This window comes from Phalaenopsis equestris, unplaced genomic scaffold, assembly GCF_001263595.1.
Source record: "Phalaenopsis equestris unplaced genomic scaffold, ASM126359v1 Scaffold000002, whole genome shotgun sequence".
NCBI lineage: Eukaryota > Viridiplantae > Streptophyta > Magnoliopsida > Asparagales > Orchidaceae > Phalaenopsis > Phalaenopsis equestris.
The window spans coordinates 25,363,460-25,389,546 of NW_018164444.1; the positions used below are offsets into that span (position 1 = coordinate 25,363,460).

At 32.8% G+C, this 26,087-nt stretch overlaps 1 protein-coding gene across 4 annotated transcripts in view; it reads right to left on the reverse strand.

Annotated features, from left to right (window-relative positions):
- LOC110018109 overlaps positions 1-26,087 on the reverse strand; it is a 36,283-nt gene that overhangs the window by 1,329 nt on the left and 8,867 nt on the right. For all 4 annotated transcript variants that reach the window (XM_020715353.1, XM_020715352.1, XM_020715355.1 and 1 more), the window contains exons 5-6: positions 24,678-24,764; positions 21,509-21,571 (exon numbers count right to left, since the gene is read on the reverse strand). In XM_020715353.1, coding sequence (XP_020571012.1) covers positions 21,509-21,571; positions 24,678-24,764 — 150 coding nt within the window. The remainder of the gene's footprint in view (positions 1-21,508; positions 21,572-24,677; positions 24,765-26,087) is intronic.

Below are 26,087 nucleotides of genomic sequence, written 5' to 3' on the forward strand. Positions count from 1 at the left end.
TTTATCAACTATTTCAATTTCGTGATCAAAATAAAAAACGTGTCAGACAAATAAAATAGTCTAAAACTAGAAAAATTAAATACAAACCATTTTGAGAATAATTATTATAGTACTCATAAATAAACAACAAAGAAAATGAACCAATTAATGAAAAATAAATAACTATGCAAAAATTAATGCAAACACGATGCTTCCAACAACAAAAATGCAATGAGTTCATGCGCCATCGAAATCAAGATCGTCCTAAGGAATAAAAAAAGTATATAAAATTCACTATCAAGAGTTCTCATGATCTTGAGAAGTCCCAAAAGTAGAATGCATATCTATGTAAATATTCCTGACACAAATTATGCATATATTGGACAAAAAAACTCTGCCTAGATTTTATAGGCAAGTTAACAACAAATATAAGTTCTTTAGGTTAATAATCTATGAAAATCTCAAACAAACTACTATTGGCATATTTATTGACAAATGAGTTGTATACAAACTCAACCATAAGATAGTACAAAAACCCATCAGAAAGTATGGCCTTTTATCAGCAATAAAATAAATCTCCAAAGCTTCTAGTAATCACATCAGTCTGACCATGGTGTTGGGAGATAAAAGCAATTAAAATTTTCTGTTTCAATTTTCTCCAAAAAATTTATTAAAAAGAAGCTCATGAATTTTATATCTATATCAGAAATAATTATTCAAGTAATCATGCAATTTAACTTCATTAAAATATAGTTTAGCAAAGTGAGATGCATCAATAATTTTATAGCATTATATGAAATGCATTATTTTTAAAAAAAAACGAGTTACCATTACAAATATAGAATCACATTTCCTTGGTGTTTGAGGTAAATTTTAGTACAAAATTCAGCCTTCCCAAGTTCATATGGAATTGGTTGAGATATAAACAACTTTGGATTTGATTTCATAGCCTTGGTAGACTAACAAGTTTTATATTACGAGATAATACATGCTAAATCACTCTTTGAACTTGACCAGCAAACCGTACTTTTCAAGTTATTGCAATAGCTTTATCTATCATAATTAAAGGCTAATAACACCATGCAATTCCAAAATCAAAAAATCCCTAAATGATGAATCAAGGATACAAAAACAGTCTGCTTTTATACATGGTGAAATCAATTACTTTGGCCTGCATTATATGTACAAGTGCAAAAGATCCACTCAGAGCATCAACAAATTTATTGCAAGGCTCAGCACATGTTACGGACAAAAAAATATATTTGTGAGAATTAAACCTACATAGTATATCTATGTCCTAACTTCCCTTCAGAATTAAGATATTTCAAAGCCTATTGATCATAAAAAACACCCCTTAGTTCCAACACTCCACTATCTACTCCAAATACATCAGAAGAAACCTCCAAACACTATTACAATCAAACAACACAAGTACAAGTGCCACTTGTAAGTCTCTTTTGATTTAAAAAAAAAAACCATGATTAGCAAATTTAATCAATTTGAATTACCGCTTCAAATAATTGTAATCAAAATAATGACAGTACTAAACCCTTTAATGAATCATCTACAAAAAATAGTCAAACAAATTAAAAATATGAATATGATGTACAATAGAAGGCTTTAGCAAATCATTAATCGCATTGCTGAATCCAAAAAGCATCAACAACCGTTCATATAATCTATCATTTGTTTAAAAAAGCAATTTTCATTCATTACATTCATTATAATTTGAAGATAACCACTCTCAAATAAGTCATAGAAAAAATAACAACATTTTTCATATTCAGCATTGTCATCCAAATGAGATATATATAAAATGTCTTTGATATGATTTTAATGATTAATTCATTATTAGTGCACATCCTTCAACTAACAATCATTATTAGGTCCGAACAAAGCAGATAGAACACGAGAATTTATGCTCCCTAATAAATTTCTTCTAATGTAAATCATTAACTTCTATATTAAGTTTAGCAAGTTCTACGAGATTTATTTTACAAAGTAACAATTAAGAAAATGAGAATCCCAAAACTAAATCAATGGCATGTTGTATATACGTAGTTATGGTAATTTATTAAAAAGATCATTAACACCAATATATTTAAATGATTAAATACTTAGATTAACATCATCAAGCAAAGTTAAAACTTCAAGCACTATATTATGCAACTAAATAGCAACCCATGCAAAGATTGCATCTTTCCATCCACTCTCTTCCAAAAATGTAAGTTTACTCAAATTATGCAAACATTTTCATTTCATTGGAGCATTAAGTTCTCGTATGACTTTAGTTTTTACCCGTGGGCTTTGTAGAATTCAAAACAGCATTCTCCCAATATTTTTAAAAGCATATGTATTACACCTTTTAAAATGAGTAAATCATTTAAAGCATAAAGCAAGATCCAACTAAAATAACCTAACCAACATCCATAATCAACTCATCACATGAGATACTACCAGTATAGATAGCTACCAAAGTGTATATATTAGGAAGATTGATATTAGATAACCTAAATTGAGTTGATCTAATTACAAGAAATTTTCTATATTAGAAATATTCCTAATCTATAAAGAAAGAAGTGTATATAAATATGTAACATATTCTTTCAATTGTGAAATAAGAAGGAAGTTTTCCCATTACATGGTATCAGAGCTACGCCCAGCTAGTCACTCCACTATGTTCGGCTTCATTCTTCGCACACGAGACTTAGATCGTGTCGATCGTCTTCGTTGGCGTAGATTGTTGTGGCGTTCGTCTTCGACCTGCACTACATAGTTCCTTGAAGCTTCCTCTTCAACTGTCTATGTTGCACGGTCTCATCGACACCGATTAAAGCTTGCTTTTCTTCCTACGATGAGATTAGGGCATTGAAGCTTCATCTGCTTCGACTTCTTCATTGGCTTCTTAAGTCTTTATATGGAAATATTTTTTTTTGCTTCATCTTCGACTGCACCATCTTTCTCTTCAGCTTCGTCTGCTTGGGGCTTCATCTATTAACCTCAAAGCCTTGACAGATGTAAGTGGAGGGGTTGTGTTCCCGTCCCTCGAAAGATCGAGTTCGACTATAACTTCAACTGCATCTTCGTTGAACGTCTCAACAATGTCGTCGCGTTGAGGACTCATTGAATATTTGGTGATAACCATGGTTGGTAAAAAAAAACATCTTGCGACGGGATTGGTTTCATCAATGGCTAAGATTATGAATGAAAGTTATATGGAATCAACTATTTTTATTGGAATAAAATTTTGAGAATCTATCTAATAAGTACTTCTTAAGAGTCACCTCATTGACAATGCCCCAGGTGAGACTATATCAAATTAATCTGAGAAAATGAGAGTGGATGCCTAGCTTTTGATACAAATACGGAACTCTATTGAAACTGATCAATATGGTCATGTTACCCATAGGGATTGTGTTAAAGATGCGGTGGAGGAATTGGTGTTTATGTTTTCTGGGAGAAAATATTTATCGAATTTTTGATGTCCGCAAGAAATCTATAGAGAAAAACAACATGATAGGTCACTTAGCACGTACAATATGCACTATAAGCGTGTTTATAAAAAATTGAATGTATTATTTCCCTTCAGAAATGATGTCCGGCTTCAATAGACTCAAATAGAACAAATTACTATTATAAGTTTTCTAGTTGGCCTCAACTCTCAGTATGAAAGTGTCGAATCCCAAATTATATTTAACCCTAGAGTTACTACTTTGAGGGAATCCCTATACTAGAGTGGTAAGTATTATTCCAAGCTCTCAAGCTTCATCCGTACAACTTAGTGCTCTTGCTAGCCAGAAAAATACATATCAATAAACCTCAGTCTTAGGGCAATTATAGAAGTGATAGTTTGAATTTTAGAAATCAAAATTCGAAGGTAATTTGCTACTACTGCCATGAACCTGGTTAGGGGTGTAAACGAACCGAACACGAACGAACAAAGCTTGTGTTCGTGTTCGGTTCGTTTAAAATTTAGTTTGTTTGAAATAAGCTCGTGTTCGTTTCTTAACGAACGAGTCGAACACGAACCGAACACGAGCTGTTCGCGAACGACGAGCCAGTTTGACATCCCTAATATTAATATATAAAAATAATATTATATATTAATTATATAACTTATATTATATAAATATACAATATCTATATTAGTATATTACTACTATAGTATATTAATATATTATTATTATTATTATTTTATTATATATTATAATTTATAAAATTTAATGTTTTAAAATATAATAAATTTTTTATATATAATTATTTTATATTATTTTATATTTCAAACAATAACGATTCGAACACGAACGAACGCATTACTGTTCATGTTTGGTTCGTTTAACTAACCGAACGAAAAAAATTTGTTCGCGTTTGTCTCGTTTACTTATCGAACGAATCGAACACGAACTCATTGACGAACCGAACACGAACTGTTCGCGAATAACGAGCTTTTTTGACAGCCCTAAACCTGGTCATACGAAGAAAACATGTCAAATCTTACTAAAAAGAATTAAAAGGATTATAGATCATAATCAGCTCACGTGATCACTACTAATGAGACCTCTCAAAATCACATTATTACAATTTCTGCGAAAGACACTGTAATTTCATCTAATTTTATGAAGCATCCAAAAATTCTCTCTCTGTCATTGCCCTTGATGATTCAGGTAACAATAATAATCTATCTCGACCCATAGTATGTTCCAACACCTTATCTCCGTTGGAGAATCATTGTCAATTAGAGCATCCATCACTGTCAATGCTAAAAAATTAATACCCTCAATTTCAACAATTATCATCTTTAGATAGTGAGTTGTATCAATCTGCTAAACATCATCGTTTCTCTTTTGTTCTAAGAATTAGTAAAAAATTCAGTCATAGTTTTGAGTTGATTTATTTTGATGTTTGAGAACCTTGATCTATTTTATCTAATGAATTTTGATATTGTCATTTTTGTGGATGATTATTCTGGCGTGACTTTAAAAAATCTCATTTTAAGTTATTGTCATATTTTCAATCCCTGTGTGCTAAAATTAAAACTCAATTCAATATTTCTATTAAATTCTGATAAGTGAAAATATCAAAGGATGTTTCTCTGCACCTTTTCAAACAAACATGACACAAAACAGAATGTTTCTCCAATGATCATGTGTCGATACTCCATCTCAAAATGAAATAACTGAAAGAAAAAATACAAATCATAAGATAGTTGGAGCTCTTTTATTTCAAACTGATATAACAAAATAGCTCTGGGTTGATATTGTTTCTATTGCATATGTTTTCATCAATCGGATATTTTTTATTGTTTTACAAAACAAGGTACCCTACCAAGTTCTATTTCCAACTAACTCTCTTTCCCATTAATCCATGTATATTTAAATGTAATTGCTTTATTTGTGCACTCGTCCGCAAGTTTATAAACTAAAACCTAAGTCATTAAGGTGTCTATCTAGGATACCCTCATTAGAAAAAAAGATATTGACATTTTTCCCCTCTTAAGCAGGTATATGATGCATGTTAATGTCATCTTTCATGAACAAACCTATTCTTTGGTGACTTGTCGCTGCCTAAATCCTCACAAGATTCTGAAAAGTTGTTAATGTATCACATCTTCAATTCAACACTACTTTACCCATAGTGCCTCGGCCTAGACCACATTCACCAATGAATACTCAAGAGACCTCATCCCCCTGATCCTGGTCCGGTACCAGTATCATTTTTCTTCAGTGGATCCCTCTCTTAGTGACATTGAGTTGCTTATTACACTTCGAAGAGGCAAACATCAATGTCTTTCCCATTTTCTCATGTTAACTATGATAATTTATCTTCTACTTCTTGCTCGTTTATTGCTTCCTTCAACTCTGCTAAAGTCTCGACATCTATTCAATAAGCTCTATCACATTTTGGGTGGCAGGCAGCGATGCTTGATGAAATGAATGCCTTAATTAAAAATAGAACTAAGGAATAAGGCTATCAACAAGGCTCGTCGTGTGCAAACAGCTCGTAAAGTAGTTTGTGTTCGGTTCGTTCGTTAAGCCCAATGAGACAAACACGAACAAATTTGTACGCTGGAAATGTAATATATATATAAATTTCTTTTCTTTTTTTTTTTGAAAAAGCGAAGGACTGATATATTAAAGATAAAGATACAAATAGGTTTCTATGGTGGGCCTAAACACCCAATTCACACGGTACAACACACACCAAAAAATGTAAAAGATGGGTGCATATAGAAATAAAAAGAAACCCAAAAACCACCCGGGCGCTGAAAAAGTGTGGGTCATCTCAATCTAGTCTTGCCTCTGGCTCTAGTTCTCGGTAGTGATCCAGCTAGCAGATTGGTAAGGTGTTAACCATTACCCGTAGTAACTAAAACATCATCCATAAGACTCCTGAGCTCTAGTAGATCTCCATTCTTCTTTTTCCTCCTTGAAGTGCAAGCCTGTCATTCCTCCTCTGAAGAATCCGCCTGATGGGGTAGAGCTGAACCAGAAGGAACAGTAGTACCCACAATAGGTTCTACAATATGAGAAGTGTGAGTTGTCGCTACACCGGTTACTTCTTGAAGAAGTAGAGCTGCGAGGTTCTCCTGATTATCAGTCGGAACACTATCATTTATAGGCAATAGTCCATCAGAATTGTTTTGTATGGAGTTTGTAGGTGTCAGCATCGCATCACTCACAGTAACAGTAACAGCAGTGTCATGGGGGTCTTCAGGTGCAACAGACACCTCCTGTCTGGTAGTATCATCCTCAGGTGGTACTAAAATGTCCACAGCAGTGAGATTAAACCCATCCTTATTTACTTTCCTTATTCACTTGACCTTATTTACTTGACCCTTAGATTTCAAATTAGAATGAAATTTGTGGCATTTAGCAAGGATATGACCAAACATCTTACAGTGGGTACAATATGCGGGTTTGTGTTCCATGACAATTTATTTTCAATAACCATTATGGGTTGTGCCCAGTCAGATTTTAATAATATTTGGTAATGAAATATCCCTTTCCACAAGTATTCTGGCCACCGAGGGTCTAGTTAGGTTGAAAGTGAACAGATCTAATTTCAAAGGATCCCCAAGGATAGCCCCAATAGAGTAAAAGAACCTGATGGTGAAAAAAATGCAGCTTGAGACCAGGTAAACTAAACTATACCGGTACAGTGGGAGTTTCATGATTTACTCGAAATTAGGAGATCATTTTAGTAACTTCATTGATTTGCCTTTGATATTAAGATATTTCTTGGAGAAAATTCTGGTGTAGTCTTCAACTACTGTTAATTGGATCAACACATATCTCCTATCCATAAGTCCCACTTTCCATTTGACTTAGCTTAAGTTCATCGACTCTCTTTCTGATAACCTCCATAAGAGGGTGTCCCCACTGAAATTTTCCAATAAGAGCAAACTTGAATTTTTCCGTCATGGTAGAAATTTCTGTTTCAGAGGAAAAGATTGCATCTTTTCCGCCTTTTTCTACTTCCTTTTTAATTAAAATGACAATCATCTATACCCTCACGAGATTTTTTATAACATGAGGGGAATCCCACTGCGGACTCTACCTGAGGGTTACCCACCACGTGAGCAAATGAGACTTTGTCCGGCTTAACCAAACAAGGAGGTGTCATCAGAGCAATGAGAGCTGTCGGAGTTAAGCTGCAGCAAAGTTGTTGCGGCAGGAACAGTGAGCTTCACAAGCAGAACGGAAGCGCAAAGCTTCGACAGGAACAGTGAGCTTCACGAGCAAAACGGAAGCGCGAAGCTTCAAGACTCGTCGAGCAGACGAACCTGAGCGAGCGACGCCGAGTAGACTCGTGGATCAGAGAGACTAGTCGAGCAGACACAGACGAGTGTCGAGCAGCAGAAGGCCGACGAGGCGGGCGCGAGCCAACGAAGCAGAAACGTCGAACGATATAATCAATAGCGATCACCATTCGAAACTCTAGCAGAGCAGTCACCCGCCATTCTATTTAAAATTATATATATATATTAAGATCATTATAATTAATTAAGTTTTAAATTAAAAATCTATCATATTTTAAAATAATTAAATCCTATTTCAATTAACAATTTAATTTTTGTCATTAAAAAGTCAACAGTGTGAAAATATTTTGTGAAACTAATATTTACTATTAAAGATTCACAACCTATTTTTGGCAATGCATATATTATCACATAAAATTTCATAAATATAAAACCGGAACTACTTCACAATTACTTCAACATGTGAGAGAATGAGACCAAATTAAAGCAAATTGTAAGTACTTGACTTTTCCAAAAAAAACTGCAAAAAATGTTCTTTCATGTCATTTGATGCTGATGCATCAAACAATCCAAATAGTTATGATCAACAAAAGATTAGAAAAAAAAATTTTTAAATGATTATAATACACTGAGTTCATTTATAATACACTGAGTACCTAGTCAATATTGTTGAGTATAAATGGTATAATATTTTATTGAAAGTTAAAGGTTTATGAGTTGGAGAAAAAAAAGTTGAAAAAACATTTTAAGGATAAACATAAGATTTCATTAACTTCTAATTGTTGAACTTCTAATCAAATAGTAGAATATATGTCTACTTGCTTATTATATCGATCACTCTTGAATGTTGTAAAAACAAATCATAATTTTAATTGAACTGACGTCATCTCAGACCGATACATTCATTTGAAATGCTATAGGTGATTGCTTGTTGGGTTGAAATCTTCACACAATGCGTCTAATATCACCATGAATAATGCAAGTAATAATGATGTCACTACAAACTCGCTTAAAGCTAATTTTCTGACAAGAGAGAAATTGCATTTTCAAGGTATTTCTTTCATATTGGATTTTGTGCTCACATATTAAACATAATCGTATAAGTTGAATTGAAAGATATTCATGACATTAATCATAATATTAGAGTCTGACAAATATTAGAATAAGTCATCAGCGGGGTTGCAGAAGTTTGTTGAGTTCTCTAAGCAATTATGAATTTCAACAATAAAGAGTTTGTGCATTGATATACCTACAAGGTGGAACTCAATAAAGTTAATAATTGAATCTATAATTGTTTTTCAAAAGTTGTTCAATCACTATACAGCTCGAGATAACAATTTCAAGTTGCTACCATTAAATTTGAATTGGGGGAAGTATGAGAAAATAAAAAAAAATATTCATATTTTTAATCATGTCACAAATAATTTTTATTCTTACTAGCCCACATTAAATATTTTTTTTTTTACTTTCTTTTATGTATATTAATAAATTATTATTGGATGAGTCTACTTCACCAAAGACGAGCATAGTAGAACATGATTATGACTATGAGAATCAAATTTGATAAATATTGGGGAAAATGCAATCTACTTATGTCCATAGCAGTTGTTTTAGACCCTCGGTTTAAAATTAATTTCGTACATTTTATCTTTCCCAAGATATACATCATTGAACTAGATTCAAAAAATCAACAAATTAAATATGTTATTTAAGAAATTTATAATAAATATGTGGGCGATATTGCTAGCTCTAGTTCAACAAGTGGCTATGTATCTTCACATTTAGAAAGTGACTTAAGTTATTCACAAAATTTTGATTGTATGCTTTACTGATTTTGTTATTTCATCCTGGCTCTATTCAACGTTCAAAATCAAATTTATAAATCTAACTTGAGGGGAGTTTATTTTTGGCTAATAATGATCTATTTGATACATTTAAGTGGTGCAAATTGAATACTCTTAAGTATCCCTATTTATCTGAATTGTTAAGGATTATTTGTTAATTCCGATAATGGTTGCTTCAGAATCTATATTTAGTGTTGGTGAAAAAGTTATTAATAATTATAGAAGTCCACTTCTATAAAGACAGTCAACGCACTAATTTATGAAATAAATTAGATTAGATCTTTCACAAATAGTTTGATAATTCCCTTAAAAATCTCTCTTATGAATGAATGTTTTAGAGTATGTTTAAATAATCCTATTACTAGTTCTTATAGATATTTCCTGCCAGCAAGAATTTTTAAAAGAAGAACATGTGAATGTCAGAGTAATTTGATGCAATGTTGAATCATGCTCTTGACTTGCTACCTATTGGATGGTTCAATAGCTAGAGAAGATTTTTTTTTTTTTCATTGCATGAACATTATTTTAATATTTTATGAATGAATTTTTTAGAGTATGTTTAATTAATCTTATTATTAGTTCTTATATATATTTCTTACCAACAAGAATTATTAGAAGAGGATCATCTTAATCTGAATGTCAGAATAATTTAAGAGAATGTTGAACCATGTTCTTTACTTGTTACCTACTGAAAGGTTCAATAGCTAGAGAAAAAATATTTTTTTTGATTCTTCATTGCATGAATATTATTTTAATATTAAACAATTATTATTCAATAGTTGATCGCTTAGTCGTTTGTGTTATACTTAAATATATTTTGGATGATTATCTGGAGAAAAAATATTTTTTTTCTGATTTTTATTGCATGAACATTATTTTAATATTGGACAATTATTATTCAATGATTGTTTTGTTCAATTATTTGTTTTATAATTAATTATGCTTTGGATAACTAGTTATTTTGTTGGTTGTTGGTCCGGTTGGTTGGCTATCTAGTTTAGCTTTTTTTATGGTTCTCTGGTTTGGCTTTTTTTATGATTTTTTCGTTTTGGCTATTTGGAGTCAATTTGGTAAGCTTGAAAATTATTAGTTAGTTGATTTTGTTAGTTCCTGGCTTGGCTACTTATTTATCTTTGTTGGTTTGTTTGGTTGGTTGTTTTCTTCTATTTTTTTTTAGTGTGTTAGTTGGGTCAGTTGATTACCTTGGACGACTAGCTTTACTGGTTCCCTAGGTTGGTTGTTATTCTTGGCGGTTATCTGAGTTGGCTATCTTTGATGGTTGTCAGATTATCTTGGATGGCTAGCTTTATTGATTCTCACGGTTGATTGTTTTTATTAGTGGTTATCTTTGATGGCTTTCTGGTTTGGCCATTTGGCAAACCTAAAAACTATTCGTGATTTGGTTAGCTAGTTTTGTTGGTTCCCTTGGTTGTCTTTGTTGGTTTGCTTGGCTTTTTTTTTTCGCTAGTTTGGGCAACTCGTTATCTTAGTTGACAAACTTTACTGGTTCCCTAGGTTGGTTGTCTTTGTTGGTGGTTAACTAGGTTGATTGTCTTTCCTGATTAGCTTATTTTTTGACATGCAGCCTTTATTTGATATGTAATTCTCACATCTTCATTTATTTTTTATATTTTGTTAAGATGTAATTAAAGGCTATGATGATTACAAAACCTCATAATTGGTATGTCATCCTTTTTTGCAATCAATTAGAAGATAAGAATAAATAAAGTTGTATAAAATTATTATTCTTACTCTTTTACACTTTGAAAGGCAAACAACTATGCAAACTATAATGGGAGACTGCAATAGTTTGTATTATAATATTTACTACAATTTCACTATGCTTTGAAAGAACATAAACTATGCAATCGTATAGTTTATAACTTGAAAATGATGAAAAGAGCTTATAATGTATAATATCAGTCTCAATTAATAAGTTATAAATTTTATTGATTATGTTAACTTTCATTTTATTTCTAACTTAGTGTTTTTTCCTAATACATAAGATTCAAGTAAGATTGTACAAATAATATCGTTTTTATAGATATTGTCATCACCATTCGTCAGTCGTAGCTCATTGGAATAATCTAAATTTATTTATGTTTCACTTGCATATTTTTTTCTAATTTGGTGTTTTTTCCTAATAAAAAAGAAGTACATATAACATTATACAATAATATCGTTTATGTAAACATTGTCATTAGCTTATCATCATTCACCGTTCATTGAACCGTCGTACACAAAGATCGAGGAATGAGGATAAAATTATAGAAGAGTTTAAACGTATTGTATTTTTTTTTATTTTTTAGGTGTGCATAACAGTATAAGTGTGTGTAAGTATAAATACGTAATAAATTATTTTTTATATTTTTATTGAGATTTTATTTAAAATTTGATTTAGTTTGTAAACTGTAATTTATTAAATTGTATCAAAAATTCTTTTTTTTAATGAGTAAATTTTTTAAATAATATAATTTATTTGGCCAAAAAATATTTATATTCTTATTGCGTAAAATTTTGTATCTAATTTGCTTTTGAATTTTTTAGCAAATCATTATTTTATGGTTCAAAATAAAAATATTAATACATTTTTTCTATCTAAATTATTATTTTAATTTTTTTAAATATCTATGATTATAATACTTTTTTATTCAAACGAGCCAATTTCGCGTCGAACACAACAAAAATTTCAAGTCAAACACAACCAGACTATTTTTGAGATATTTCAAACACATACCAAATTCGAACATGAGGAATTTCAAAAGAGCGAAACACGAGCAGAGTTTAAGTTTGCTCAAGCTCAGCTCGTTTACCTACTTGGGAACTAATTGATAAACTCTCTGGCAAGAAAATTATTGGTTGTAAATGGGTCTTTAAAATTAAGTTTCATTCTTATGGATATGTACCTTGTCTCCAAGCTCGATTGTTTGCTAAATGTTATACTTGAATTTATGGAATTGACCACTTGGACATTTTCTCTCCGGTAACAAAATTGACTTTGATTTGTCCCTTCCCATCCATGGCTGCAATGAATAATTGGCTATTGCACCAGTTTGATGTGAACAATGTATCTTTGCATTAAGATCTTTAGGAAAAGATATACATAAGCAAGTTTATGGTTTCTTACTTTGGGGAGTCTGGGAAATTATGTTGTCTTCGAAAGTCACTATATTGAGTGAAGTAAATCCACCGTATGGTTTAGAAGATTTAGGGGTAAGTTTGATTTGCTAAAAAAATAATATTGTGCAAAATGAATACAATGTAGAAGTAAAATATTGTAGTTAAAATATTTTGGAGTTGGGTTCATTGTGGCATACATGAATGACTTCTTTTTTTTTGGTTTTAAGTAAAATAAAAATAGTGCATTTCAAATTAATGTGTGTGTCGCGGGCAAAGACAGACAGGACTGGGCAGCAATGGTGGTTAGTGGCGAACGGGTGGTATGTGGCTAGGGCTATAAAAGAGCTGAGCTTCAGCAAGCTTAGGCTAGGCTAATTTAAAATTCATGTTTGAATTTGGCTCGTGTTCGAAAAAGCTAAAAAATTATATTCTTGTGTTCGACTCGAAATACTTTTTTGTGTTTATGATTTACTTAAAATTGGGTCATTAAAATAAAAAATAATTATAATCATAAATTTTTAAATCAAATTAAAATAATAACTTTGGTGGAAAAAAATTTTTGCTTTAATATTTTTGTTTTGAATCATAAACAATGATTTACTGAAAAATATTTCAAGAACAAATTTGATATAAAATTTTATATAGTAAGAACTAAAAAAAATTTTCACCCAAAAAATATATTATTTCAAAATTTTACTTACATTTAAAAAAAATAGATTTAATACAATTTAACAAGTTATAATTAACATATTAAACCAAAGTTAAATAAACTCTCAACCAAAACATAAATATTGTATTACATATTTATAGTTAGCATACACTTATACTGCTATACACACCTAAAAAATAAAGTACATTTAAAATTTTTCTAACATTTTATCCTTATTTCTTGATTTTTATATTTCACAATCCAATTAATGTTGAATAATGATAAGTCGATTACGATTTTTACATAAACGATATTATGTTATAATGACACCTGTGATTCTTATATCTTAGGAAAAAATACACCAAAGTAGAAATAAAAATATGAAAATTAAACATAATATATAAAATTTATATCGATCTAATCAATGACAACTGACAAATGATGAAGACGATCCCTACAATCAACGATATTATTTGTACAGTTGTACCTACAATTCTTATATATTAGAAAAAAAAATAAATTAAAAATCAAATGAAAGTTAACATGAGATTAAATTATATATCTTATAATTATTAATTGGTGCTCAAATTATATATGAGCTCCTTTCATGTAAGAAACTATACGGTTGCATGGTTTGTGCACCTTTTAAGTATAATGAAATTGGAGTTAATATCTAAGGCATCAATTTAAATTTCAGACAAACTATTACAATTCCTTGTTTTGGTTTTCATAGTCATTTGCCTTCCAAAATGTAAAAAAAATAAAAATAACAATTTTAGGCAACTTAATTCATTTTTATCTACTAATTGATTATAAAAAGGTATGTATCAATAATAAAAATTTTTTAATCATTATAGCCTCTAATAACATGTTAACATAATATAAAAAATAAACAAAATAAGAACTGCATATCAATTAAAAGTTATATATCAAAATAAACCAAACCAGTCAACCAACACACCAATAAAAACAAACCAGCAAACCTATACAACAAGAAAGACAACCGAGCAAGCTAGCTAAGACAGACAACCAACCCAGATACACACCAACAAAGACAGTCAATCAAGCTAGCCATGAAAGACAGCCAAGCAGGCTAACCAAAAAGAACCAAACTAGATAACCATCAAGAAAGATAGGCAGCCCAAGGAACCACTAAAGCTCGCCAACCAAGATAACCAGCAAGCCCAACTAACACACCAAAACAAAAGAAAATCAGCCAACCAAACAAACCAACAAAGAACGTCAAGTAGCCAAACCAAAGAACAAACATAACCAGCTAACCAACCGTCCATTACTTTTCAAGTTTACCAAATTGAACCCAAATAACCAAACCAAAGAACCATTAAAGATAGCCAACCAAGATAAGTACCAAGAAAGACAGCCAACCCAAAGAACCAGTTAAACTAGCCATCCAAGATAACCAAAGAACCATCACAAACAGTCAACCCCAATAACCACCAAAAAAAGATAGTCCACCAAGGGAATCAGTAAAGTTACCCATCCAAAATAACTAGTCGGCCCAACTAAATCACAAAAATAAAAAAATCAACCAACCTAACAAACCAGCAAAGACAGCCAAGTAGAACCCTCAAAGAATGTCAAACCAAATAATCAGTCACCCAACCAACCAATAACAGTAAAATAGTTAATCATCCAAAACATAATTATTAAGTAAAACACAAATGGTTGACAATAATCCAATAAATAATAATTGCCCAATATTAAAATAATATTGGTGCAATGAAAAATTAAAAAAAATATATATCGAGCTATTGAACTATCCAGTAGGTAGCAACCAAAGAGAGGGATTCAACTTTCCCTCTAATTACTCAAGCAAATTCACATCAAAATGTTACTCTTCTAATAATTTTTACTGATACGAGAGATATTTAATAATTATTAATAAGATGAACAAGTAAACATACTCTAAAAAATCCATTTTTAATATTACCAAGAAAATTTTCAAACTATTAATGAAAGATATAATCCATCTGAATGCACATATTGGTACATTGATTGTCTTTATAGAAAGAAAACTCATATAATCATCAAGAACTCTACCAGCACTAAATACAGATTATGAAACAACCGTTATTGGAATTGACAAAATATCATTAGCCATTTTGATAAATGGTGATATTTGAGGGTATTTAATTTCCACCACTCAAGACTATCAAATTGATCATTCTAAGGAAAAATAAATAAATTCTCCTCAAGATAAATTTGTAAATTTCATTTTCAATGTTGAATAGAACCAAATGAAACAACAAAATTAGTAAAGGAAAGCCTACAGTTTAAAATTTACAGATAAATTAAATCACTTGCAAATGTGAAGATCTATCACTTGTCGAACGAGAACTAGCAATATCACCTGCATATTTATAATAAATTTTTTGAATAACATGTTTAACTTATTGAACATTTGAATATAATTCAACGAATGTGTAAATCATGGGAAAGGTAAAATTTATACTTAATGTTCAACTGAGGATCTAAAACAGATATTATAGACATAAGTAGATTGCATTTATCCCAATAATTATCAAATTTGATTCACATGATCATGGTCGTATTCTTAATATACTCATCTGGTAAAGTATACTCATTCGGTGAAGTATACTCATCCGATGAAGTATATTCATCCAACAATAGTTTCTTAATATGCATAACACTATGTTAAAAAATATTTGAATTGTAGCAAGAACTAGAAATTATGTCACATGATTAATAACAACAATTTGTTTAATTTTTTATACTTCTCTCAATCCAAATCTGATTGCAAGTACTTGATATTGTGATCTCAAGCTGCATGGTAATTGAATACAATTTGAAAAGTAACAGCAGATTCAAGCATTAAATATGTTAAGTTCCACGTTTATAGAAACATCAATGCACAATTTTTTTCTCTAGTTGCATCTATGTATTTCGGTATCAAAGTGGCTAACTCATAAATATCAATGAATTAGCTACAATCATATAAGGTTATGAACAAAACCAATATAAGTGAATAATATTACATAAGTAAATAAAAAATATAACAAAGAATTAAAAACTTTCAAGTAAAGCAACATATCCAAAGCGGTTTAATATCCAAAGCACCATGAAAAACTATAAACAATAGAAATGTCCCACGAGAATCTCATTAAAAAAATGTCATTCAAATGTCATTGCTCCCATAAAAATAAAGTAGGTAAGCCACCCTATGGTCAGCGGGCATCGTTATGAAAAAAATTTTTCCGGTGAATCTTCGAGCAACATTATAGAGAGCAATACAGCGGCATGTCCTCCGAAATTTCTGGAGTTGCATCCAAAATTCGCATAACCTGTTGGACAGAAGTTGTTTGTGATGTGTCGGAGTTATTGGTGCATGAAGTCATCAACTGTGAGATCTAACTTCTAAGGAAAGCAGCTCCGTTTTTTTTTTTTTTTCAACCCGAGGATGCTTAGACTGGATCGTGGACTCAATTTCATGGAGGTTCGAGCTGAGGCTTTCAATGAAATCACATGTTTGATCAGCTCCCAAATTTTCAAGGATGTCACCTTAGCCCACTGGGTGCACATGTATTGTTGTCCGTTACCACTACACCCCCAAACATACAATCCAACTTCTCCTCCAACTCAGAATCGATTGCACTGTATTTAATTTTTTTTGCAGCAGGCACCACCGGCAAATTCATATAACATGTCGTTGAATTTAAAATAAATTAAAAATTGAAAAAAATGGGATATTTAAAAAATGCTCACCGCAAGTCTCTCTGTCCACCACTCGGAAGCATTAATCGTTCACTTTAACGGATCCCACCCCAAGCTTATTGATCATCACTTTAATTCCTTCCAGATTTTTCAATCTTTCTTTAGTTGATCCAACTTTTTTTAACAGCATTCCATCATACTCTCTTCATATACTTTCTTTAAATTTCTAATAGTATTTTGTCAATCTTCCTTGTTGAAATATGTTGTCAGCCTATTTCCCGGATCGACCACCTTGAGGCAAAGATTGCAAAATATTAATTGTCTCTTTATCCCACATTGTAGATGAACAGACATCTTTTATCTCAACCATTGTACTACTAGCATGAAAAAGAGCTAATTAACATAAATAGGAATGTCACAATATGGCAAATCAAAGAGAAATAGGAATGTCACAATATCATCACCAACACCTCCACACCAACACCTCCACACACCAGCACACCACCACACCACCACACCACCACACCACCACATCAGCACCACCAACACCACCACCACACAAACACATCACACACCAACACCTTCACACACCAACTACACACCTCCGCACAGATACCAAGACCTAAAATGTCATTCAAATGTCATTGCTCCCATAAAAATAAAGTAGGTAAGCCACCCTATGGTCAGCGGGCATCGTTATGAAAAAAATTTTTCCGGTGAATCTTCGAGCAACATTATAGAGAGCAATACAGCGGCATGTCCTCCGAAATTTCTGGAGTTGCATCCAAAATTCGCATAACCTGTTGGACAGAAGTTGTTTGTGATGTGTCGGAGTTATTGGTGCATGAAGTCATCAACTGTGAGATCTAACTTCTAAGGAAAGCAGCTCCGTTTTTTTTTTTTTTTCAACCCGAGGATGCTTAGACTGGATCGTGGACTCAATTTCATGGAGGTTCGAGCTGAGGCTTTCAATGAAATCACATGTTTGATCAGCTCCCAAATTTTCAAGGATGTCACCTTAGCCCACTGGGTGCACATGTATTGTTGTCCGTTACCACTACACCCCCAAACATACAATCCAACTTCTCCTCCAACTCAGAATCGATTGCACTGTATTTAATTTTTTTTGCAGCAGGCACCACCGGCAAATTCATATAACATGTCGTTGAATTTAAAATAAATTAAAAATTGAAAAAAATGGGATATTTAAAAAATGCTCACCGCAAGTCTCTCTGTCCACCACTCGGAAGCATTAATCGTTCACTTTAACGGATCCCACCCCAAGCTTATTGATCATCACTTTAATTCCTTCCAGATTTTTCAATCTTTCTTTAGTTGATCCAACTTTTTTTAACAGCATTCCATCATACTCTCTTCATATACTTTCTTTAAATTTCTAATAGTATTTTGTCAATCTTCCTTGTTGAAATATGTTGTCAGCCTATTTCCCGGATCGACCACCTTGAGGCAAAGATTGCAAAATATTAATTGTCTCTTTATCCCACATTGTAGATGAACAGACATCTTTTATCTCAACCATTGTACTACTAGCATGAAAAAGAGCTAATTAACATAAATAGGAATGTCACAATATGGCAAATCAAAGAGAAATAGGAATGTCACAATATCATCACCAACACCTCCACACCAACACCTCCACACACCAGCACACCACCACACCACCACACCACCACACCACCACACCACCACCACTAACCACCACCTCCACAACCATACACCAACACCACCATCTCCACACACCACACACCACACACCACACACCACACACCACACACCACACACCACACAGGCACTACCACCTCCACACCAACACATCCACACACCAGCACATCAAAACACCAACACATCCCCACACCACCACCAAACCAACACCTCCACACAAACACAACCACACACTAACCACCACAACCACAACCACACACCAGCACCTCCACAAACCAGCCACACACCTTCACACAGATACCAACACCTCCACATGCCAACCACCATCGCACTACCTTATAATCAACACCACACCACACCACCTTCTCCAAACAACACACCAACCACCTCAACGCCACCAACCACCAACATCAACAGCGCACCACACCACTCCACCACCTCAACATCACCTTCTCTCATAACACACCACCACCTCACAACCTACAACAAAAATCAACACCCTTTTTTGCGGATTATTCAAATTCTTACACAAACATCAAAAATAATGGTAGAACCCCATCCCATATTTTTCATTTGCGGCAATTACATACAGTCACCCGAAACATTGCTATCTACAAATCAAGCACTCACTTTCAATCGAGGCAATTACTTACATGAACCCGAAACAGTGCTATCAATCCATTTTTGTCAATCGAGGCAGTGACATAGAGGGCATTGAAACAGTATTATCTACAAATCAAGCTCCTTTCATTCTTTTTTCAATGGAGTGACATACAGAACACCCGAAACACTGCTATCTACACATAGAGCACCCGAAACAGTGCTATCTACATACAGGGCACTAAACAAATCGCAGAACCATATACAGACCATAGAAATCGCAAAACTTGCAAAATACACAAAATTCTCACAATAAACAGAGAGGAAAATGAGAAAGCTATGCTTGAAAAATGAGATCGATTCCACAAAATTCTCACAAAACACCACATGTCGCAAATGAGAAAGCCACAAATCGCAAAAAGAAAGTCATTCAATCGAAAATGAGCAAAGTATTTACATATCATGCACAATAACCAGAGATCATACGGAAAAGAGAGAGAAGAAAGGCAAGTTTCCGCCGGAAAGAGCCGCTCGAAATGCACGAGATAAGCGCAAGATAGAAACAAGGGAGTTACCTAGGTAACAGAGTAAAAATATCACGAGAGCAATCAAGATGGGTAGCTAGGGCAGAAGAAACACGAGAGAGGGAACCACGGGGTCGAGAGAGGCAGAAGAAAAGCGAGAAAGGGCAGGGGGTAAATGTACTCGAAGAAACGCGGGCCACGGCCTGTGGCCATGTTTTAACATAAATTATTAACGAACGTCACCGCGCCGCTGTTTCCAAACAGTCAGGAGCACGTTTTCAAACTGCACCGCGCCAAAAAAGTTGCCCCAAACAGACCCTTAATTTTATGCTTTTCTTTAAAGGCCAACATTCAGCGCCATATAGCATTGAGCATTGCAGGTCTCACCACCATTTTATAAAACTTTCCTTTTAGTCTAAGCAGTACTTTTCCATCACACAATTGTCCCAAAGCATTCCACAAATTCAACCAACCAACTTGAATTCTACTAATAACATCCTATATCAACAGCACTTTGAACAATAGATCGGAGATAACTAAAGCGTTCACACCTTTTAATAATTTGATCAGCCATTGTTACAACTCTGTAACTAGAGCTACTACTACTAAAATTACATTCCATGTATCATTTTTGTTCTACTCAAACGAAGGCCTTTAGACTCCAATATAGACCACCATAATTCAAGAATGGTTCACCAATATTAAACATAAAATTTAAAATAGCTAAACGTTCAATCAAACCAAGAATGGTTCACCAATTCAACAATCGAACCATTGGTTCATCACAACTTTTCTCATTTCTCGTGTAAAACATTTTCCATGTTGAACCATTAATAGCATGATCGGTCAAACGATCAATTTAATCTAATTATTAAGACTTTAAGTGCTTTTAAGGGAATTATGCATCCACATAATATTGAAATTATAAATACAATTTTATTTAAGCCCCGTAAGAGTTCTCAATTGTATGCCTCGTACAGACATTTCTAAATTTCTCATAGAATATGTTAGCAGATAAAGTTGTCGCAGAATTAATCTTAACTTAAGCCTACATTGATTACAGTTTAATTTTAAATTGCAAATCAGGCAACAAACAATCAATTTAATTTGAAACTTCCTAGTCGGCCAATCAACCCTCAAATTCAACGCAGTTACATAAACCTTGAGACACCCAAGTACTAAAATCCCGCTACGGCAAACACAAATATGACACTAAACTGTAACAGATTCTTTCTTTCCAACAAATATGACACTAAACAAATATGACCCTAAACCCAAGCCATCCTATCAACTTTTACAAAATAATCAACTGTCCAACAAACAAGATCAAGACGTATAAATGGCTCATCAAGCGAGCAGAACAATATAATTTTCACAATGCCATCAAAACCATTAATGACAAAACTAATGAGGTGGTATTGATAATGCCATCTTTACAAATAGAATAATATTTACATTTTCATACGTTATATCAGTTATATCTGCATAGCACCAATTGAATGTTACCTCAACCATAAAATGAGAATAATACAATGCCTTGGTGCCATATTGGAATAATGGAAAATAGTTTTAACATCCCAAAGTTCTAATCGGAGAAAAAAATCAGTTTTCTCTCAACATAAGCATATATTTAAAAAAAGTAAATATAAAAACTTACAAGAAGAACCTTGACGGAATATTTGGTTATGCTGGTATCTGAAACTTTTGGCTGATTAGCTACCTGATGAACAAAAACCATAGAAACATGATATTAAAATGTCCTACAAACACAAAAATTAATGTCAAGTTACATAAACCACAACCTGTTACAAGAATATCAGGAAAAGCAGATAAAATAAAAGTATAAGCTTTTCCAAATAGTTTATTGTAAATATACATGTGTGTATATGGTAGGAGAGAGGGAGAGGGAGAGAGAGAGAGAGAGAGAGGGAGAGAGAGAGAGAGAGAGAGAGGGAGAGAGGGAGAGACAAATTGAACATGTGTGCACGTGCGTGTGCATATGAGAGAGGATGAGAGAAATGACTGCAACAGAGAACTCTGCGTCTAAACAAACAAATGAAAGTGTAAAATTTTGCAGTAGTAGCAAATTTGCTGAATTACTCGGATAGACAATTCGCAGCTGCATCAGAAAGATTGCACAAAAATTTTTCTAGATATTATAGGTGACAAAATTAATTATCACACTTACAAAACTCATTTGCAGACACATTATGATTGTAGAAAGTTGAGTAATTTACACGGGTGCAATAGAATTGGCATTATATATGTAACAATGGGTGTAAGCATATAATCCTAAACATTTCATGGATTTTTTAACCCCAAGAAAGGTACGGACAAGCCATTCTTCTCGTTCTAAATTAAGCACAAAATTCCGAACTTATTATCATTTTACTCCAAAATGGGTTTTGCTAGTATTATTAGCTGAAACTGGAAAATTGCACAACTATTTGTGTATATGGGGCATTGCTAGGGCTGTCAAGAAAGCTTGTCATTCGCGAATAGCTCATTTCGGCTCGTTAAATAGCCCACATTCAATTTGTTTGTTACGCAAGCAAGCCGAACATAAATAATTTTTTTGAGCCCAATTTATACATGAGTCAAACACAAACAAAAGCTTGTTTATTCATGTTCGACTCGTTTTAGCTCGAAATAATTAAATAATAAAATTTATTCATATCCTTTTTATATTAATTTTTATATATATTCAAAGAATATTAAATTTTATTATTTTTAAAATACTTTAAATTATATAATAATAAAAAATATTAGTTTAGGTGGTAGATATGAAAAAAACATAGCATTTGGGTGGTATGTATGTAAATGTCCCAAAATAATTTAGGCAGGAAGTTCCCACTGCTGAAAAAAATGGGAATGACTGAACCCCGCAGTCCCCACCCCACATTCTGTTCTGCTCAAGTAGTCTCCCACATTGGAGACAGAGGGAAGTTAGTGTAAGAAAAGCTTTATAAAAGCCAGATCTATACAGAAAACACTCCAACGCAAGAAATATTGAACCGTATAGATGGGAAGCACCCGAGCTGTGAGAAAAGGAAGCGCCAAAAATAATCCGAACACGGGCTTAATTCAAAAAAATGAGTTTACATCGAGCAAAACAAAATAAGCTATTTAGAATGCATTTCGAACACGAGTCGAACACGAATAAAAAAATTTCAAATGAGCTTAACACGAACAAACCTCAAATTCGCTCAAGCTCGGCTCGTTTACATGCCTAGGCCTTGCTACGTATTTCTCTTTGGGCTGGTTTTTATTGGTTGCCACAAGAATCATCTTCTAATGGTGTAAACACTCAGGCATGTTTGTTGTTTGCCGGGCATTTTGTTAAGCATTCAATGCTCTTTCACCCAATCTGAGTCGTTCTATTTCATGCATGAAATGTATATTTGTGAGTTTTGAGGTGTTACACCACAGGTTTTTTTACTTTTCTTTCTTTTTGTTGCCACAAGCAATTGTATTTTGTAACCCTCTTCAATTTCATATATGAGCCATGGCTCTCAAATTTCCCCAAAAAAGTAAACCATTAATAAATTTAACATTTATTTCCTGAAAACGAGTTTTGCCAGCAATTGGAGAATCATAATCACCACAGAGCAGACTCTAGATTTGCAACTTTCTAAGCATCACATGGAAAGAAAAGCTAGAAATTACACACTAAAAAAAATATTTCTTTGATCAAAAAAGAAGGAAAAAAACTTGATTAGCGGGGAATTAAATGAGCAAAAAAGATAAGCTGTGATTGAGATTGAGAGAAGTGGTTAAGAAGAAGAACAGAAAAGGAAAATCCAAATAGGAAGGTGCCATTATTTTCTATTTTTTTGGGTAAATGTGTACATGAAATTATTAAATTTATCAGAACAGATGAAGAAAAAGGTTCCCAAAAGATTTTGAAGGTCAGGCACTTGAATCATGATACACCCACTATGGGAAAAGGATTATGGTAGCAAAGATGAGCCCCTCCCTCTTCAACAGAAGTAATTTGAAGCCTCAAGCACCCAAAATGTATTGGGGTCGAACGGGGTTTCATTTGTAAAGAAAGAGTCTTCTGGTAGTATGCAGAATAACTAGTAAAACAAAATTTTGATTTAAATACTACAAATTCAAACAATCATATTTGTGAAAAAGAAATACTCGAGTAATTTTGACTTCAAATAGACCAAGTTTAACCCAGGCAAAACCAGTCCATCTATTAGTTTGCTTGGAACTCCATGAAGAGAATTTTACTAACAAATGGAAGTTACAAGACTAGTGTAATAGTTCACTTAAATAAGTTGAATCATAAGCGAGATGACAGCTCTTAATAAGTCATTCGAACTGCCAGCTCTTAATTTTTATTGAAGTTAGTAGCTCTTCAAATAAATTTTATTTAATTTAGAAAGTTATAATCAAGTATGCTTGGCTTGAAATAAAGCCATACAAGCAGAAAATCAGTGATATTTAGATCCAACGCGTCAACTCTAAGTTATATGTCAATCAAAATTGACTCAAACATATGGGGATTATAACAAGTCGACACAAAGATTAGACCAAATTAACGGTAGACAAAGCTCACCAAGATAGATGTTTCTAGAGGTGTGTGCCTAAGCCAACCTTTTCTGAGCAACAAACGAGTCAAGCCAACAGATGCCAACTTTTCCCAAAAGCATGCTAACCCTTTTTTTTTTAAATATAAGTTTTGGGGACATACGGGTTTTGGATGATATTGCTTGCCAGAGATAAGAGTCGAATCAAAGATAATTTGTACTAATAGACCTTATCTGCAGAATGTTAGGATGAAGCCCGATTGGTTATGAAAGAATAAATAAAACTACCTCTTCTGGAGTGTGAAAAATTTCAATGAACGGATAATCTTTTCTCTGCCTTGCTATACAAAATCCTGGATATTTGGGGCATTCAACCTGGCTGCACAATAGGGAGACTCGATAAGAAAATAATCATCAATATTTGCTCAAATTTGATGCATGATGTTCTTCATTAAATTATCAAATTTAAACTTGGAAAAGAGTATTAATTCATTAAGCAACTTGAAGCACAAAAATAAATAAATTGTAAGAACTAGAATAAAAATAACAGTTACACATTCAAATTACAAAGTTAAATATACTTATGAGTGATACTATTTGAAAAAAGTCGGTATAGAATAATCTTTCTGACCTTCAACATCCCTATAGGGATGAGTTTGAGAAACTATTCTTAACATAAGGAATAATTACATACTGTTAAGGTACCAAACAATCAAATTTTGATTAGGAAGCCTTATCAGCAAAAACTTATATGTCCTACCTCCACAACAGTGTGCAAAATTTCTCGTACAAAGAAACTGCTCTCCTAAAAGAAATGTCTTATAGAAGAACCCATAAAATAAGATGGGGTTAAAATTATAAGAATCCATAAAAATGCCTATGATGGATTATTTATTACGCTCAATTACCATCAACATGGCTACTCCAAGCCAATTATTGCTAACCCGAAGGATGACTGGTTAGAAGGAGATCCGGTCAGGGTAACCCCTCAAAATGAGATATATGTAGACAACGTGGGAAATAATTTCTAGTCATTGTTTGCTCATCTCGTGGAACTCAATCGTCTAATATTGCATACTACAATGCCACCCATAGATCATATTTGAATAAGTTTGCAGTAACCATATCTCACCTTTGCCATAATGCCGCAACACCATGCCTAATTGAACCACTTATATTTGAGGTCAATTTTATTTCATTCAATTGCCCTATTTTGTCTTATTCACCATTAATAATCATGTGTTAATTTTATAAATATTTATTTGCATGGGAATGCTTACTATATTAAAAAAAACATTATTATTTTTTTAATAATTTGAGTCAAATTCAAGCTAGGATTGAGCCAAGTGAGCTCTTGGATATTAAAACAAACTGAACAGAAGAAGATATTCAAGAACAATTTCAAACGCAAGCTAATTTTGAACAAAAATAATTTTAAAAGAGCTAAACACGAATAAATAACCCATTGTTCAACTTTAGCTCGTTTGCTATTGTTGGTCTCAAGCCTCGGATGTGAAAAGTGAAAAGTTGCTTTAGGTAATTGACAGCCAACGTAAATAATATCGAAAAATCATGACAAATCATTTTGATCATTGTGTAAATGCTAAGGCGTCCTCTGGAAATGACACTCTGTATGATCTGAGTACAGTGAAAAGTGTGAAAGAGTCACTACACTGGTGTCCGGCTGTAATGTCAAAT